Genomic DNA, 19,724 nt, shown 5'->3' with positions numbered 1-19,724 from the left:
TATAATGGAGAAAAATGAAATTGAAACTGTGGGAGCCAGAATTCTGTCTGGCGCAGCGGATCAAATACTTTTTGATATTCTGTCTCTCACAGTATCACACAGTGTACGGTAATTGAAGAATTCAAAGCCGACCTGCTGCATGAGGATCTCAGGGTCATCAGGTACCACGTCCCCATCTACCACAGGACCAAAGGCGATGTGGTATCGGGCAGGCTGGATGTCTTGGTCCACCAGCTCCCTGAAACTCTTCCTACGCAGACAGTCCACCAACTCTGCATTGTCCCCTGTGGTGCAGCCAACCTTCTTGGCCAGGATCTTGGTATAAATCTGCGGTCGGTAGTTCACCGACCAACTGGAGATGGCTGAGCCACTCTGAGCAATGGCCCTCTGGAACAGCCCTATACAAAAACACAGTCATATACACCAGATGTATTAAAACATACAAACACTTATTCTCCATCAGCTTAGCTGCCCCCCCCCGACACACTCTTGCTAGCAGCTGATGGTGTCTTCAAGGCCTTACGTTAGGCCTTGAAGACACCAAGGCCTTGAGAGCACGTTAAATAATGCATATGTTAGAGGAGGAGCAATTGTAGAGTATTACAGGGGCAAGATGAAGTAGATATCCTGCTGCACTTCTTAGCTGGAGAAAATCTTTATGAAGACCAGAGTAAAAAACATGAAGTGTTTCATTTACATGCAAAGAGAGACAGCAGCAAGAAAAATGGCGGCAAATCTGCGCACGGCTTGTTGGATAAAGTGAAAAGGACAGAAAGAGAAAGAAAACTGCTCGCACTGTTGCACCGCTGCACTGTTATGTAAAGTGGCTTGCTGTCCCTCTGTTTTATCTGCAGATTCTGTCATTAATAATTAAGCCCCCCCATATTCTGCGTGTGCCCCGCCCCGCTCCTCTCCCTGTGAAATCAATTAAGAAGCCTCTCAGCTGCAACTCCAGCGCCTCATCTCATCTCTCCTCGGCATACGCACACACACACACACATGCAGACACGCACACACTGTACCTTTAAAAGCTGTTCAGCCTCCAACTTTTTCTTGACTTTGCGTTGCTTCAGCCTGCTTTCAAAATGGAGTTGGGCTAATCTATGCAAAACAACCAGTTGTGTTTTTCTGATATTGCACCCACTATTAAACCTGCCATAACACTGACCTACAGTCGCGTTCTACAGAAGAAATTCTCAGCAATGCACAAAGCACATAAAGGAAAGTGTGATCAGTGTTGATGTAATATATGTGTTTTCAGTGGAAAAAGTATATAAAGTCTGTGAGCCTCAGTGTTCAACCTGGAAACCTGGACTATCAAAGTATCCATGCAATATGAGCTGGTATTATAGGAACCTTAAAAACTTAGCAAATGACCTCCTGACTTTTTTCCTGACTCAATCCCTTGCATCAACCGAGAATCTGCTTCCTACAGTATATGCACTATTTTTATTTGTTTAATCCGTCCAAGATTAGTCTCTCTGCGTGAAGGTTAACAGTTTAGTAATATCATAATCTGAATTCTTGGTAAGTAATGAAACGCTATTTGACTTCTCAGCTCCACAGACCAAAATCATAGAGAGTATTAATGACAGAACATCTGGCGAGAATTTAGAGATCCGCCATTCAAGAACTAAACGGTCCTTTTCTACTAATGAGGTGCAGATGCTAGTGCCTAATCCAGAACCTGTTATGTGGATGGTTACAGGTCCCACAGAATGATGAATCTAAATTTCAAGTTTCAGGCTCAAATCATTTTCATGGTTTGGGGCTGCATCTAGACACTTGTGTTGGGGGGCTTGTCAAAAGTGATAGAATCAGATTTTGATCCACCATCCTTCAGAAAGTGTGTACTGCATGGTACTGGCTTTAATTTTCAATATGAAAATGATCCCAAACAGCTAACCCTGGATAGGGTGTTGATCCTGGACCTCAACATTATTAAAGCAGTGTTGGACGATCTTGACAGAGAATGGGGGGGGGGGGGGGGGGGGGAGGCAGCCAAGAGCCAAAGAAGAGCTTTAAATGTCCTTCAAGAAGCCTGGAGAACTATTTCTGAAGATGAATTAAAGAAATTACAGCAACATATAAAATAAAATGCTGGATGTCTTAAGCCTTATATAACATTAAAAGCACATTAAATAATAAAGTACACATTTATTACACAAAGCTTGCACACAGGTGCATCTTAGGCCATGCTTATGACCATGCTTCCTAGCAACCACCTATCAATGGGCTATGTTTGGGCTAGTTTATGCACCTATAACACATAGTAAAAGTTTAGATTCACAACACTATATGTAACTCTGTAACATTTAAAAGCCCAATTTGACAGAAAAGTGATGAGAAGACGCACTCATTCATCTCAGTGCTTTTTCAGTGACTGTAGTTTCATGTGGAATGATGTTATTTGGAATTATTAAAGGGTTTTTGTCCCAAGGGGAGTAATGGTTTTTAGAGCAAAAACCTACTGTCTAAAACCATTTGTCAACTCCAGAACTCACAACCTTGTTTTCTTTCAAATTACTTGATCTTTGGAGTTTTGTCCTGCTTATTGAAATAATACCATAGTGCCCCAAACTGTAAGTGACTCATCTCTGAATCCCTTTCTTCGTGGGAATAATACTGCAGTGCATTTTTATCTGCTTTAGGCTTTTCACTGAAAAGCACCAACATGCTCTGTAAAGAAATACATTACCCACACACTGTCCTGAAATATTAATCCCCTTTGAGTGGAGTATGTGACTACTAATCGGTCAAGGACAGGAAAAGAACCTTACCCTCGGAGTGGTGGGAGAGGATGAGAAGGTTCACACAGGCGGCACCAGCTCCAGAGCCAAAGATTGTGATTCTCTCTGGGTCTCCTCCAAAGTGGCCGATGTTTTCATTGAGCCAACGCAAGGCTTGGATCTGGTCCAACAAACCATAGTTCCCCTTAGCAGACTGATCCCCGGTGCACAGAAACCCTGCAGGGCAAATTAGAACAAATACAGACAGGAAAAGAATGAAAAAACATAGATTTTCCCAAATGAAGGATCAGGGCCCGATTTAAAGAGACGGGATATGTGTATATCTTTTTCCGTGTCCCACACAAACAGAAGATGGCATCCTGTCATTGTCAGGAACTTCTAAGCCTCCAACTCACTTCAAGTCTGTGGAGATTTCACACAGAAAGCTTGCCAAATTACTCATTTTTAATACCCACGCTGAAAATACAACACAGTTAAGAGAACTTGTCAACAGAGAGAGGAGGAGAGCAACAGAAGGCATGTTTCACCTACTTCCAGGACACACATTTACACAGTTGGTGCACACCCACAACAAGATAAAATAAACTGAACAAAATGCCACACACAAACACACACACACACACACACACACACACACACACACACACACACACACACACACACACACACACACACACACACACACACACAGCTCTGTTCTTATGAGAGTGAATTAAAGTACTTTACATGTGTTTCAAGCAGCTTCACTCTGTAACAAATGTAGCATTTCAAATTTTCCACTGTTTGGATGACTTCAATACCCGTGAAACAACTAAAAATTATTTCAGTTAACTGCACACTTCTCAGAGCCGTGGCTGTAGAGGTGGAAGATATACTGAAAAAGAAAATCGTGTTCAAGCATGTTCACCCGACTTTGATTTAGCCAAGTCTGCTTAGCAGTATTTACTCAGGCGCTTCCTGTGAATAAATACAATTTCCTATCCGGTCGTTAAGTCTGACGTCACTAGCCGTGTCTGGGCCTAAACTCCGCTGCAGGTCCATATATCAAACGATCACTATGGCATTACTGAGAGTTGAAAAACTGTCTAAAGTCTTTCATCTTTAATAAAATGATCAGCGTTCTGCTCTACCAGGTGTAACAATTGAGTTTAACATCCAGGCATCCATGAAAACGGAATTTATGACATTTAACGGAATTAGAAGTTAGCAGGAAGTTAGCTTGCAAGCTTCTATCTAAGTGGCGCCAGTGTCCGGCAGCCTCGCCTCTGTCAGTGCGCCCCAGGGTGGCTGTGGCTACAATGTAGCTTGCCATCACCAGTGTGTGAATGTGTGTGTGAATGGGTGGATGACTGGATATGTAAAGCGCTTTGGGGTCCTTAGGGACTAGTAAAGCGCTATATAAATACAGGCCATTTACCATTTACCATTTACAATATAGCATGTCCTGACTGTGGGGTTTTGGAAACAAATTAAAACGTACAGCTCTGTTATCACTTCCAACATAAATGAAGACAGAAAACTAAACAGCAGTGACGTTTGATGTGCTACGTGACCGCTAGCGGCTCAGCTATGTTAGCATAATATAAACAAGCTAACTTTTTTTCCACTCGATAAAAGTTAACGTGAGTGTTCTCGGTGGTCAGGAACAAATGTAATCGCATGGCGGGATGCTGTAAAAGGACCAAACTTCAGCCAAGAGAACAATTGAGATAATCCATCCACAATACGAGGTTAGTCATTCATATACTGCACGGGCTGGGGTGTAGTTACATCCTAAGGTTTTAAAAACTGAGCTTAAATAAATGATTAGCGGTAATAAAAGCCAAGGGAGGTCAACAGTGATCACTGACTGTTTTAGGAGCTTTTTGAGATTAAATAGAAGAAAATACAAAACATTAAACATGTTAACAACACAAAAGCCATATTAAACGCAGACTACTTTAGGCCTGGAAGTAGGATTCGTCACGTCATCACTGAACGACCGGATTGTTGCCTATAACTAATACCAGGGGGCAAGATTTATGGAGACAGAGTTTTATTATGGCTTAGATCTAAGGGTCATATAAGGCACAAGGCTGTTTTGATCTCAATTATGTAAAATGGGGCTAATTTGGAGTGAATTTTTAGGGAAAAAAAGGACAAAAAATGGCTGACCGTGCAAGTCGGTAACCTGCGGCAAACAAAGATGCTCAGCTATCTCGTCATGCTAATGTGGTCGCTCTCTGTTCTGACTGTTTTCTCCACAACACTGTTAGCAAACAGTAAATTACCCTGTAGGATAATGTAGTTATTTGGTGCCACTGGTCACTCTGTGTCAGTGACTGTTATCACTGAAACATGGATCTCAGTTCAGGCTGAGTCTGGAAGCCAGCTTGCTAACTTATTACGGTAGTGTTAAAAGAAAATCCTGTTAGTGCAATGTTATAACTTTTTTAATAACACTTAAAAGCCACTTTGCTAAGACTTCATGATGCATGCAGACTGCACTGTTATGATACCTACTGTATTATATACTCAGTGTGAATACACTGACCTATCCACACTGAGCCTGGTACAGCATCACCACCTGCCCATGTGCACTGTGTTAACTTAGAGTCTGTAAACAAAGCCAATGACAGCTTAATGGGCTGAACATGGTTCCCTGTTGGCAGTGCCTTAGTAGACCGTAGGGAGCTATGGACAGCCCGTCTACCTGCAGTGAGCATCTGCTGCCAAATGGAAACAGTGTCCAAAGTTTGTGGTAAAACCAGCCTGTGGGCTACTCTTACTTGTGCTGTTCAAACATGTCAGGAGAAGAGCAAAGTCATAACATATGAAGAGCTGAAGTGAAACTGAGTGTTAAAAAACAATGAAAAGTGTCCACTGCAGCCATCATCTGTGCTCTGCTGTATTTTTAACTTGTTGTTAAAGATGTTTTGCTTTAAGCTTGTCCGATTACTGGTGAACTCCCTTCCCTGCTCCAGTCCAGCATCTCATCTACGTACAGCTGATCTATGAGGCGTTGAGCTTTTGGAGGCTTGCACGACACCATGTTTGCAAAGGTTGAAAACCCCTCACTCTGTAGGCAGTCTGAAGGCAAGCGCCTACGCAAGCAGACATGACAGCAGTACTATAAAACAAGAATAAGATAATTGTTCCACTGCATGCCCTGAGTCCTACCACAGGAGAATGCCACCATCACTACAAAATCACAATATGATGCATAAACATGTGTGAGATGCTTTGCATTGATGGTTTATATCTGAATGTGGGACATTTACTGGGCAAAATATGAAGCGGATCAGAATGCGTACATTTCGAAGTGGATTGTAATACATCAAATATATCAAGGGAATACTGTTATTTTATTTTAATATACATTATGCCTATTTTGCAGATATCATTTTTGGCGTTCTGAACCCTGTGCTGCCTTTCTAACATAAGACGAGGTAAAACCAGCCAATAAGATGTAATGTTTAACCGGTAACAAGTTTTACAATACTTGCAATGTGGCAAATGTGTTGGCTTTGATATATTAGAATGATAATAACCCATTTTCAAGCCAGGACTGTTCATTCAAGAATTAAAACACCAGTCTTTGAAAACCAGGCCTGCCACATCAAAGCAAAGCCTTGCCCGGCTAAACTAATCAAAACGAGCAGGTCAATCATCTGGAGGCGGGATCTTTAGTGTCCACCACTTTAACATCAATTGTCAAGGAAAGAACTCAGAGGGACTAGCTGGACTCGGAGCATGAATGGGGCAGTAAAGCTCTCATGGCTCTAGGCTTTTCCGATTTCCAATTGCAAGGCTCAAATTGTCAAAACGTGCAACTTAAAATGCGAACGTGAAGACTGAGGAGGCTTTAAAAAAGACTTTTAGAGTAATCTTTCTAATTTGGCAACCCTCTAATATGTCAGATGTTCTCTGTCATTAAGAATGTATGTACCTCTGTTAGGTCATAGCCAGCTCAACACAGCCTTTTCTACAAGAAAGTGTATCCCTTCCAGATTCACTATTCAAATAGTTATAGTAAGAGTTATAACAATAATAATAGAGCTTTAAGGTATTGGCCCAAGGGCAGTTGGGGCACAAGCACTTGGGAAGGGACAAAAGTGTCAGAGGTCAGGGAGAGGTCAAGGAAAAGCTTTCAAAAGCTCCAGGGTGCTTTGTTCTAGTTAGACCTGGGGTTCAAAACATAAGGCCCAGGGGCCAAAATCCACCCAGCAAAGACTCCAACCCAGCTCCCTGGACTGGATGTCTTTCACTAAACAGAGCAGCATTTCTCTTCATTTCTGTAGAAAAACTGTAAAAAATAACTTATTTTTCTTATATTAGGATATCTAAAGATTAAAGTTCTTTCCACTGACAGAAAGGGCGGCTTTACTGGTTTGGCCCGCTTAAGATTAAAGTGGGCTCCATGTTTCCCACAATGTAAAATGAGTTTGTCATCCCTAAATTTGACTGAGAGAAAAATGAAGGCTAGCATAATACTAAAGGGTAGTCTAAATCAGGGGTGCCCAATCCCGGTCCATCCAAATGTCATACTTTCGTTTGGATGAAGCCAAGTGACCCAAAAACTCTGGGAACACATTTTAGTTCATTTAGACCAGGGCTGCCCAATCCCAGTCCTCGAGAGCTACTATCCTGCAGCTTTTAGATGCATCCCTACTCCAACACAGCTGAATCAAATGGTTTGATTACCTCTTCAGCATGCCATCATGTTTGGCAAAGGCCTGATAACAAGCCATTCATTTGATTCGGGTGTGTGGGGACAAGGATGCATCTAAAAGCTGCAGGACGGTAGCTCTCGAGGACTGGGATTGGGCAGCCCTGGTCTAAATGAACTAAAATGTGTTCCCAGAGTTTTTGGGTCACTTGGCTTCATCCAAACGAAAGTATGACATTTGATTTACGTTTTAAAATGGTATGACTTTGCTTACACATACAGCTAGTCATTGAATGTGGCTATCTTAAGCATTCAAGTATTCACACATCCACAGGAAATCTTTAAGGAAAATGGAGCTCTCTGCTTCTATCCGACAATAATTTGTGACTTCACCTGCTGGATTATACGAAAGCAACCATCAGACCTAAATAACCCCATCCGCTGGTTGGCTTTCCAGATTGGCGCTTGCTTTACACTCTGAGACAGTCCATATATAGTTCAATAAAGATGACTAGTTTATGACCACATGCTACTTTACATAATGCAGCCAAGTCTCAAATAGGTTTCTGAGCAACGTCATCAAAATGTACCAGGAGGCTGAACACAAATCAAGATGACTGGGAACTTCTGGCTACATGTAAAACCCTTTTTAGCGGTTTTAAACTGCACAAAGTGACCAGAGCAAAATACTGGCCACAATCCTGGACTTTGCACTGGAATTAGAGGAATATGTGCACCTTTCAAGTTAAGACAATGAACCTTGTTGGTATGGGTTTTTTTTCCAGGGGAACAGTACAAACATCGTTCTCTGTGATCAGTGTTTCAGTAAGCAGTCTGATGTGCAATGTCACTCCAGTCATCTTTAATAGAAGACAACAGTCTATCTGGCCTATTTTTGAGAAAAAAATCTTTTCACAGATGTCACGAACAACTAATGGCACAAATATGTAACCAGAATTTGGGCATCTGCGCACCATAACTTGCGCAGAAAAAGCTGTTATTACATATTGTTGCTTCCTGGCTTTTGCTCTGATTTAGGACAGAGCTCCAGATTTATTACTAATTCCAGGCCAAACATTGTTTGGTCTGTGATGCGGTGCTTCCAGCATCAAGTTTCAAAATATCTTGCCAAAAACCGACAGACAACTGTCAAAGGTGAAATGTAGTAAACCGTGAATTGCTTTGGATAAGCCACTGGTGACTGTCACACCCAAAACAACAATTATTTTTCTGGTTTCCAGCAACTGAACACTGAAAATAACCATTTTTGGTTTCATGACATTGCATTGGCATGTTTTCCACCTCCCTGCTGCACATGGATCCTAGATTGTTTGTACAGTATGTCACCTAAACGTGCATAGTGGCTGAATAAATGTTTACCGTCGCAGGGCAATGCACAGCATAACCTTGCGTATGCAACTATATACAAGGTCACAGCCACAGTGTGTTTACATAAACTGTGTTATAATACTTTCTCCTGAAGCAGTATTGTTTTGTGAACTAAATTCCCATTCTAGATGTTTTCTCGTGCGGACAAAAGAAACACACTGTATAAGAAACTGAGTTAAAGGGCAGTTTGTAAAAAAAAAAAGGTGGTATAGCTCAGTACAAAGGGACAGATGGTAGGAACAGACAAAGCACATTTTCAAGTGTGTTAAATAGCAAATTAAGTTTTATTGTTGATGATTATTAATGAAAGTGATGGCGATGCTGATGAAGGTAACAGCAGCCATGATGACAGTGGTGATGATAACCTGCCAAATTGACCTTTCTACTACAGTCAGTGTGACACAACACAACTCTCATTCCACACTCTTCACTGTACTTACACTACAGTCAACAAGCACTTGAAGCCTGGAGTGTCGTGTTGGGTTAACCTGGCTTAATTGTGATTCACATTACAGAGTGCACAGTTATTTTGCTGACTTTTGGGGGTTTTCTTTCAATATGACTGTTTGCCTTGGACAAAAAGTGCAAATTCCAGCCACGATGACAGCTGATGTGTCACTTTATCATAGCTTAAAAAAAGTAAAAATCTACGTTAACTTAAAGTCAACATTTGACTTGTAATGAGCATTAATTAAAAAGTTTTTTCATTCATTTTTATTTTGGAATTTAATCCTCAAATGCTGTGACAGGATATTTCACATTCAAAGAAAACACTGCAATCAGCAAAGTAAGCAAAGAATATGCAACCTCAAAGAGTGACCTCGTCTTGAGCAGGCAATAATGTTTGTTATGAAATGGCTGTAATGTGATAATGATTTTGAAAAGAAAAAAGTATGATTAAACTGTAATATAGAGATAATTGGATTACCAAATTTATAAGAAACCACAGCTGCTGCCTGTCTCTATAGTGCAGTGTTTAGTGTTGGATGGATTATTAAAAAACAGAAATCATGTCTCAGTGCTGTAGCAGAAATATTACTTTGAAAGGATTAACCCCACTAATCAAGATATCACATGTTACTATGTAATTGTATTATCCTTGCATCATCCCAGCAATTGACTGGTTCTTAGCCTTATGTGGCTCTGACCTGGTAACATATTACCACTGACCTGTGCCGCTTATCAAAACCATGTGCACGTGGAAGTGTCTCCTGCCCAGCCAAGTGCTGAGCTGCCTGCCACAGTTGCCTGGCAACTGTCTAGGACTTCAGGCAAAATGAAATGGACAGGCACTCACGAAGGCACTCGGATACCCACATTCAAGCACTTCCATATTCAAGTACGCAAACAGCAGCATGCAAATGCACGTGAACTCCAAAGTCAGTGCATGTACATGCAGGCAACTTCACAGTATGTGCTAGCATGCTAGCTCTAGTGCCGCTCTCTTTGAAAGGCCGACATGAAGGGAGGGAATTCGGTTTATCTTCCACCATTGAAGATAAGTCAAACAAGTTCCCTCCTCTCCTTTCTTTCTCTTTCAGTAAGTTTTCCTTCTGATCCACCACCCACACCCCTCCCATCTGCTGAGTTGGGTTTCCTACTGACTTTAGTGCTGAGAACAGCAGTTTAAGAGGCTGAACTCATGCATATTCAACACTTGCTTGAGGTAGCAGCCAAGGAACTGTGAGGAGAGTCATCAACCTCTAAAGATACAGGTTGAAGACAGTGAAGTGAATGGATGAAAGAGAAACAGAGGAGGAGTGAGGAAACCATGGAGGGAAATTTAAAAACAAACTGTATGATAATAACTGGAGCTTCCAATACCTCTGGGATTGTTACCAAAAGCTCTTTCCACAATGCATCTACTCTTTCTCTAATGTATGCCAATGAGGAGAGTCATTATAAAAGCTATTATTCCCAATAGATATCGTATTGCGTCTACAATAGGATGAAATATATGCATTAGCTGGACTTTTATTCATTTTGGGACAAGATACAAAAAAAAAAAAAAGACCAACACAGAGATTGTTATTGGTATGTTGTGTCTTTACTCTAATTCTCTCTTAGTGAACTGCACCATTCAGAACATCCTCTGTTGTCACCCATATTTGTAAAAGTCATTCACACATTTTAGCCCTAAAACTACGCTCAGCCATATTATTGCTTTACAGAGATAGGAACATCTGCAGAGCAATTTACAGGACTGAACGGAATAACTGTAGTAGGTCACTGAACATATTTCTGTGAACAGAGAAGAAAGAACAATAGGAGAGGGAGGGGGGTGGAGTTGAGGGTGAAGGATTAAAAAAGGGGAAAAAAAGAAAGAAAGACATGAAACAGGTATTAAATCAAATATTGCCCAAAGCTACTGTCAGATGTTAACTGACAGACAGTAGAGAGGAATACAGTGAAGGACGAATTATATAATTTCATTGTGACGTCACGCAGGAGATGATCAGAGATGTCTACATTCAGAGGAAAGATGTAGATTTTATTTTATACACACAGGAAAGGTGATTGAAAAGAGGAAACAAAGCGTTCTTGTCTCTGTATATGTGAGTCACAAAATTAATGAAGCACAGGTAGAGGCATTATTATACAAAAAAAGGAGTGGGGAAAAAAACCCTTAGCAGATGGTGAATGTCTCTTGCACACTGAAGACTCTGTTTAGATGAGCAGAATAGAGTGGATTGGATCACTCAATACTGTGCACCGGAGTCGGGGATTATCTGCTATGTGTGTATGTAACAGTAGATTAATATGACAGGAGAAAATCACAATAGAAAATTCTTTAACTCAGAGAGATGCTATTGTAGTTCACCTCTTGCACATTCTTGCTGGATTATCTTTTTTTTTCTTCTTTTTTTTTGGTTACACAAATCTGTTAAATCTCCTTGTCGGCACCAAGGGTTTGATTTGAAGACTAGCTGGCAGGTCCGTTTCAATTATGCATCATTCTGTATGTCAAGTATACCCAGAAATGAAATTATAACGCAATTGGGTTTCACTTCCACTGAACTAATGTTAGTTCAGTACACCGCCCATAGGCCTCTGATGTCATTGTATTTATTACCTTACTTATCTCGCTCAATTTTTCCTCACAACTGTCCACTCAAATGGCACCGTGCCATGCAATAACACCAGGCTGCCATGCAAATTTGAAAAGCAGCGGTTCAAACATCATGTTGCCTCTCAAGACTTTTCAAAGCTTTTCAAAGTTCTGTTTCAGAAACGCCTTATTGCTCATGAAAACTGCAGCCTGCCTGAATAAAAAATCAAGTCAAATTAAATGAATTAAGAGTCTTGAAACAGAGCCTCGTCTGCAGTAGGGGACGCAATTTTAATCACAGGGCTAATATTTCAGACATGAAGCTATTTTAATTAATGATATGGTGTCATTAATCATACTTGTTACATGTATCCACTCAGCCTCTTAATATGGCAGTTCAGGTGCCCAAGTGATTGGCAAACATTTATGTAATTTTACATTTACTTACGCATAATGGTATTTAAATGTGGATATTTCACTTTAATCACTGCCTCCACTATTAGGTAACAGTCAGATTAAGGCTTTAGCACTGAGTAGATGACACAAATGAATGCTAACACCAATTATGGCACAAAACGGGGACAGATTCATCAAGCTGAATGAAAAATCTTGCCATCAACCGAGATCTATCTGTCATGTAAAGGGGCATTTAAATTATTTAAATAAATGAACCTTTTTTACATTTCGCTAGTATTAAAAATATCTCAGTTAGTTTTACAGTTAATTCTATCCTGAAATCACGAGTTAATACTGATAATAGACACTGGAGCAAAGTTTTATCTGAAATGTGTAAATCACCCTGAAAAGAAGAAAATGTGTGAATAATGTCTTTCACTGCCAGAAAATGTTCCTCCTTTCTTACTTGTTGAATTCCTCCAAGGGAGGAGAGACGCACAGTCTTGAAATCTCAGATTTAAATTCAGAACAACTGTGAGCAAAGACACAGCTTGAATATCTCTGATGTTATATCATAAACATCTACGGGATACAAACAGAGGAATAGATTTCAGTTGCATACACTGGAAAGCAGCGCACAACAGTGACTGCCCACTTTAAGCGCTCCAGTTCTGTAAGTGAATTTTGTCCTCGTTTAAAAAACAAACAAACAAACAAAAAACCACGTATAAATGTCTTGAACCAAGCCAATCAGCTACGAAGTGAATTATAACCATAAAAAGATTTGATTTGATTGTAAAATAAAATGTAAAAAAAAAAAAGAAAAAAAAGAAAAGGGCAAAAACACATCATTACGGTGTGATTGTAATACGTGTGAAAGAAATACTCATCCCAAAATACATTGCAGATGCAATGTAATACATTACACAGAAAACCACATTTGAGCTTCTGGAATTTAATCGTTTCTCATTATTGTAGTCCTGTAAAATAATATACTTGAATATATTTGGTAATATGTGTAGGGTACACCGCTCTTGTGGCTTCTAAAGTTTCACATTCACTATGTTTGCAGCAATCAGAGATGTAGCTGGATTCTGGGTAGATTAGTTCCGTAAAAGAAAAACAAGCTTGATGTCATACAGACCTGTGGTTTTTACAGAAGAACATGCCATTGTTTTACAGTGTTGTAGCTCATAGTTAGTCTACTTTGGATGGTTACAACATCACAATCAGTCATAATCGACTGAAATTTAGGTACTTGAGGCCTGGACAATTTAAGGTCCCTTATGTGTGGCATGTAGGTTGTAGAGCATCAAGTAAGGGGAGCTGCATAAATGATCCTTCTCTTATTTGATTGGTGCAGCTGTGTATTTGGCTACCAGCCTGCGACACAGATTGGTGTCAGTTTCAGTCAATATGCCTATAAGTCCTTAGGGTTCACTGAAAACTGTCTCTGGCTACTGATCTATGTGTCAAGAGCCTCATGCACGTTATAATACACATTATAAATAATGTCCGCAAAGCATTAAACACACTTTTGCAAGGAACAAAAATAACACGAAATGTGAAATATTTAGAAATATGTAATTTGTAGAGTGTAGATAGAGGATTTTATAGCTGAATCTACTCACAAACAGATAATGTTAGTTTTTGATTCTGTTATTACAGTGAATGCATCATCACTAGGCAAAAAGAAAAAAGAAAATGAGGGTTGTGAGAAGACTTTGTCTAGATGCAAAGAGTGGGAGGTGTGTTTTATTTGTATTTAGAGAGGAGCTGAGTGGTGAGAAGGCAGCAGGCTGAAGTTAATTGACAGCACTGGCTAAAAATACTGTTTATGTCATATTTAAAAGGATGTGTTTGAGAACAACAGGCAACACAATGTAAAGTGATTCCGAAGGCTGACTGAGCTATGCACTATTTATGGATGCACTGACACTGTTTGACTTGACTTTCACTAAAAATGTTTCAATGCACAAGATTTTAAAATAAAACATATTAAATAAAAGATAAAATGATAAAATTACAGGAGTGTCACAAACAGAGTACATGAGCACATCATTTTTAGATACGTCATTTTTACCTACCAGTCTCTAATTAATGAACAACTCAACTAAGCATAATACAGCGTAAGACATTATGAAGGCTTTTCTCTGCATTTTGTAATTATAAATACAAAGTAAGGACATTCTTTTCATTTCTGGGTAAGATTAGTAGAGCATTTTAAACAGTTAATTATACTGTTATCAATGGTCATGATAATTTGCTTACTAATGATCAAGGAACTGACCTCACAACCTATTTTATTCATTCAGTGGGCTAGCTTCAGTCATTGTGCAAATGTACTATTTATAAAGTTGGGGAAACCTGCAGTCAGCTGAGACCGAAGAAGTCAGTCAGATGGGTGACAGTGTTTCTCCCACTGAAAATGCTATGTCCGGATGAACAGAATCAACCATTTGGGAGTTAATTAGAATTTTTTTTGTATTTAATACACATGCAATTCAAAAACGCAAGAGATAAAAACATTAGTAAAGACTTGCTAGCTTAAATTGTAAAATGACTGATTTGATGCTATACTACTGTGGTACCGTAAGTGGTTTCAGATATCTCTCTTTGAGCACTAGTGTTCAGTTCAGTGTCCATTTGTACGTGTTACCAATTAAATCTTTAACAAGCAACCTTTTCTGATCAATAAGCTAATGAACTGTAACTTTAAAATAGCAAACATTATACAAGCTAATGTAACTAGCTTGTAGTTTAAGCTAATGCTCGTACCAACTCAGCACCTGCTTTTACTTTTCAGTCTGTCTTCTGCCAAAAAAATATATTGCTAACATTTTAAAAAATGGTCTGACGCCACTGTGTCAAGAATTTGAAACAATTTTGTTATATAGAAGCTTGTGTTTAAGTACATAGGATTTTTTTTTTACTTTGGTATCAAACTAGCGTATTCAGAATCTGTGTATTTCTACAAGTACTACTAGAGACGCCTACATTTCTGCTATTGTGACAGCCCAAGCAATATGTTAAACTTATCTCAAATTGACATAAGTATATGATATATGATGAGTATATAAAAAACTTGAATGTTTTTTTGAGGCAGCACACATAAAACACAATTTTCAGGGAATTTACATCAAATTTACCATGTTTTCAAGCAACTTTAAATCATATACATACAACATTTTTATGCTGTGAACAAGATGATATTAAACATGGTGGAATTTACTCCTAAATAGGTTACTTGCTTACTTGCAAGTAAAGAGCTGAAATTGGGAAGAGAAATGTTTCCAGAAGAAGCGTTTCATCTCTCTTCCTGCGGTGAAAAATGTTCTCACTCTCAGAGCCCACGATGGTGGGCCTTTCCCCAGAGTTCATTAATTAGTTAATTAGTTAATTAGTCTAAACAGATGGCTATGCAACACAAATCAGAAGGCTCTCTGGGCCTGGAGCAGGAGGAAGGTAGGAAAAGGTGAGCTGAGCCGCGATCTCAAATCACAACTGTCACTGAACCTCTGAACCGGGCTGTGTGCTGCAGACATTTTCTTCTGGTTCACTTATTTTATTCCACCACAACGAGGCGCATGATAAATTAATATTACAAATCCATAAAGTATATCATTTGCTGGAAAATGACAGATGCACGTGTTGTACTATAATGAAACCATTAAGTCATGTGCAAGGCTGCTGCGGTCACAATGCAGGAGGGTTTGTTCGAATGAATACTTTGCATCACTGCAGATTTAAAAAAGCATTTCTGAAGGTTTATTTTTAGACTGCTCCCATCTCCCCCCTTCTGTTTCCTTTTCCCTCACTGTCTCTCCATGATTCTCCCTCGCTCATCTGTCTCTGTTTCCTGCACTCTCTGCTTCCCCTATTTCTGACTCCCTATCACTCTTTTAAAGGCGCAGACATTGTATGAAATGAGGTTGGCATGTGTAAGCTCCTGTGAGTGTAAGTACGGGATAATACTTAAGACAAGAATGTAAAACTATTAAAATACCAAATGCCTGTGTTTCTCACTGTGACTCAAATGCACAGTGTCAGTGAGGAGTGCTATTAAAATTGCAGATGGATGGTGCATTATTTATATATATATTTTACGCATGGCACGCAACCAATTGCCTACACACACTCTATCACATGCAAAAGAAGGACTTTGTGTGCACACAGACAAAAATGCATACATGCTTGTGCCACACAGAACATGCAAAAAGACACACACACGCATACACACAAGGATTATCGCCTTAGTACAGTAACCCATTTAAAGCATATCTGAGAGTCAGAGTGAGAGAGCACACATTCGCCCACATACCAAAATTTTCAACAACATTAAAGGAATCGAGGACACTGCGTCATAATCACTCAGCAGGATCTATCTCCACCTCTCTCAATGTGTGCATCTTGCATACTTTAATGATTATATGTGGACGTTCTGTACAACACATGAGTGCACTCCACACATCTCTAATGTGGATCACAGCAAAAATGTCAATGTAAATCAAATACCTTTACGGTCCGGAGCCAAGGTCGAAGTGAGTGTAAGGAAAGCAAACGAGGATGCCAATGAAGAGCATTTGGAATAGCTTGTAATTTTATGCAACAATATCAGTTCCAAATTGTGAACTCAGTCTTTTGGCTCGGCTTTTTAATGATCGTGATTTGTCAGGCAGCTGCGAAGAAGAACACGCAGAAAGGTGAAACTGAGCCGTGTAAAGCAGCAGGTCCGGGCCCTCATTTCGCTAACTCTCAGTTTGTCCTTGTCCCTCTGCCTCTCCGCTGGCATTGTCAATAACAGTGTGGCTCACGTTACCCTCTGCTAATACTTGCAGAAACTCTTGGACTCCATCCTAAACTACTCCCATTTCTCTGTTTATCATTATCCTGATATGTTGAAACAGGCGTGATGCAATAAACAAGATCTGATTACCCAACCTGGCAGCCGCAATGAATGACACAGGGAGCCTGTGTGCAAACACCTCCAAAAGATGACACCAAATGTAAATACTTGACTCCACTGATATCCAGCAGCAAAAAGGGCTAGGCGTACACATGCACACAGCTCAGCCCACACTCACTGGCTCATGAGCTCTATAAAAATGAACAAACAGAATACCCCTTGATACAAAAATACAATGACAGCAACAGACGCAGTTCTGTTTTCTGTTGCTGAATGTTACACCAAAGGCGCTAAGTTGTTGTTTGTGTCTTTTGAAGTACAGAGACTGTGATCCTGGCTGTCGTCTTTACAGAAAGGCATGTTAATACAAAAATTAATGAATTACTCTAAAAAGGAAAAGCCAGGATGTGAGAAAACAGAAAATACACCTGTTTGTGTTTTAATACAAAGTGCCTGCTGCAGGAAGACATAGAGTCACTGGTGAAATGTGAGCAACAGTAGCCAAAATGATACCAAGATTAGCCAGAACGTTTCAAGACTTGTGGAAACACAATATGGCCGTTTAGGATTGATACACTTTGGATACACTTTGCTTAGGATAGTCTATAAGATTAGATTAGACATCTTATTGTTCTGCTACATGAACTGATACTTCATCAGAAACTGTGGATATGTTTGCATGAAGTTCTTTTAAGCTATAATCTGTCAAAAAATATCTCCGACATTTTTTCAGGCACAGTTTCCACATAGTGTAGGCACTGCATTGCTAATTCCATCATCTGCAATAGATGAAATTAGGCTTTAATGCTTGAGTTGGTTAAAGTTCCTAGATTTAGCAGTACCAGTGAGGCACAAGAGGGGGGGACACACAAAAATACTGCTGCTCATGTACCTGTCAGGATGATCCAGGTTAAACCTTAAAGACACTGGCATTTGAAGTAGTAACGCTGAACGCTTATGTCACGTCTCTGAGTTAGGACATGCTATTTAACTTTATTAGATTGTTTCCTGAGCCTGGTTCCTTCTGGATAAAAAACCCCTCCAGAATCCTCTTTCCTCTACATCCCCAAACATGGGCAAGCCCTCTACACCACACTACACCACAACTCAATTCAACTAATAAATGTATTAATTTGTAAACTGCAGTTTTATGAATAAGTTCCGTGGTCTAAAATTTGATTACACGTTTCAATTTGTTCTGAGGGCATAGTCGCGCATAAACAGAGCATGAAGTTGCTATTCAAGTCAAAACATCACTTTAATCTTATGAACCTTCCTAATCTTAAGAGGTGCTCTTAAAAATGGCCGTAGATTAATAAGTACCTCCTACACAAGAGCAGATGGCTCAGAGAATCTTAAAAGCTGCAGAACTTACTCAAACATGACTTGTATGACTGAAGCTTTTTGCCCTGTGTACTTATTTGCCTGCACTTTTTAAATAAGCGCTAATGGTTTCTATTAAGCATGAAAAAAAAGAGTTAAAGGGACAATAGGAGCTTTGTTTTTGTTTTTTAATTTGTGCTCAAAAGATGTTTTCTTTATCAATTAATTAAGAATAAAACATACTTACACTTTTAATTATACTTTTTGTAATTATGTGTTCTCATGTTTGGATTTTAGCCACATGTCTGTTTTACTCTTTTTATGTTTTTCATAATTTTTATATTTGTGTGTCTTCAGAAGAAAATACAAAAAAATATGGAAAAAACTGAATAAAATATAAAGACAGAGGAAGAAGTGTGCTATTTTACTTTTTATGGGACACTGTTGCTCCTTTGAGATAGTATTTATATTTATACCTGCCTCTTTTTCACACATGCTGCCATCATTTTCCCTGACATGTCTTTTCTACTGTGGCATGTCAACACTGCTAAAAGAAATAAAACTCAAATGGCATCTTTACAGTATATGACATGACTGGCATTAATAGAAATTCACACACCTTGTAATATTAACTCAGACCATGTAAGGACTTCTTTAGTGCACACAGGAGTACAGTAACAGGAGTTCTGATTTTTCAGTACTGGGCAAAACAATTGAGCCAACCCCCATGTCGTTATGTTTTCCTAGGAAAATGGCACATATGTGCAGGGATTTATTAAACATGTGCAAACACAAAAGGAAACATGGTATATAGTGCTAAAACAGAGTTCGCACAATTCTAACAAGCTTGAAAATTAGTATTTGTTATGACCAATTTTATTTTTCAACATACTCCATATCATCACTCCATAAGACCTGTTGCCATGGGTTTTTAGGCCTGTCACTTCTTTGGTCCTCTACTTGTCTAGTTTCCTTAAAAAAAATGTTTTAACAACATACTTTACACAATGCTGAGAAATGCCAAATGTTCAGTGAATAGCTCTTTGGGAATCATTTTGCTGGTGTAAAAATCTTATTTTATGCCTGTTAAACTATGTTATCTTTGGCAGTTCTCACATGTTTCAACAAAAAAATGGAAACTAAGTGTCTGCAGGTAAAGGAGACAATGAAATAACTTCTTTAGCACACACAAGACTACAATAGAAAGAGTTCTGATTTTCATTCATAGGTCAGTGTTGAGTTGCTTAACAAAAAAAAACCCTT

At 39.3% G+C, this 19,724-nt stretch overlaps 1 protein-coding gene across 2 annotated transcripts in view; it reads right to left on the bottom strand.

The window, feature by feature from the left end:
* Nucleotides 1-19,724, bottom strand: part of nlgn2b (neuroligin 2b) — a 65,787-nt gene that overhangs the window by 7,892 nt on the left and 38,171 nt on the right. For both annotated transcript variants that reach the window (XM_085469786.1, XM_085469787.1), the window contains exons 5-6: nucleotides 2,781-2,966; nucleotides 133-398 (exon numbers count right to left, since the gene is read on the bottom strand). In XM_085469786.1, the coding sequence (XP_085325912.1) occupies nucleotides 133-398; nucleotides 2,781-2,966 (452 nt within the window). The remainder of the gene's footprint in view (nucleotides 1-132; nucleotides 399-2,780; nucleotides 2,967-19,724) is intronic.

Source organism: Copadichromis virginalis, linkage group LG10, assembly GCF_057382275.1.
Source record: "Copadichromis virginalis isolate Kocher_CV1m ecotype Utaka linkage group LG10, C_Virginalis_male_GT1.1, whole genome shotgun sequence".
Taxonomy (NCBI): Eukaryota; Metazoa; Chordata; class Actinopteri; order Cichliformes; family Cichlidae; genus Copadichromis; species Copadichromis virginalis.
This window is presented reverse-complemented; position numbering and strand designations above follow the sequence as displayed.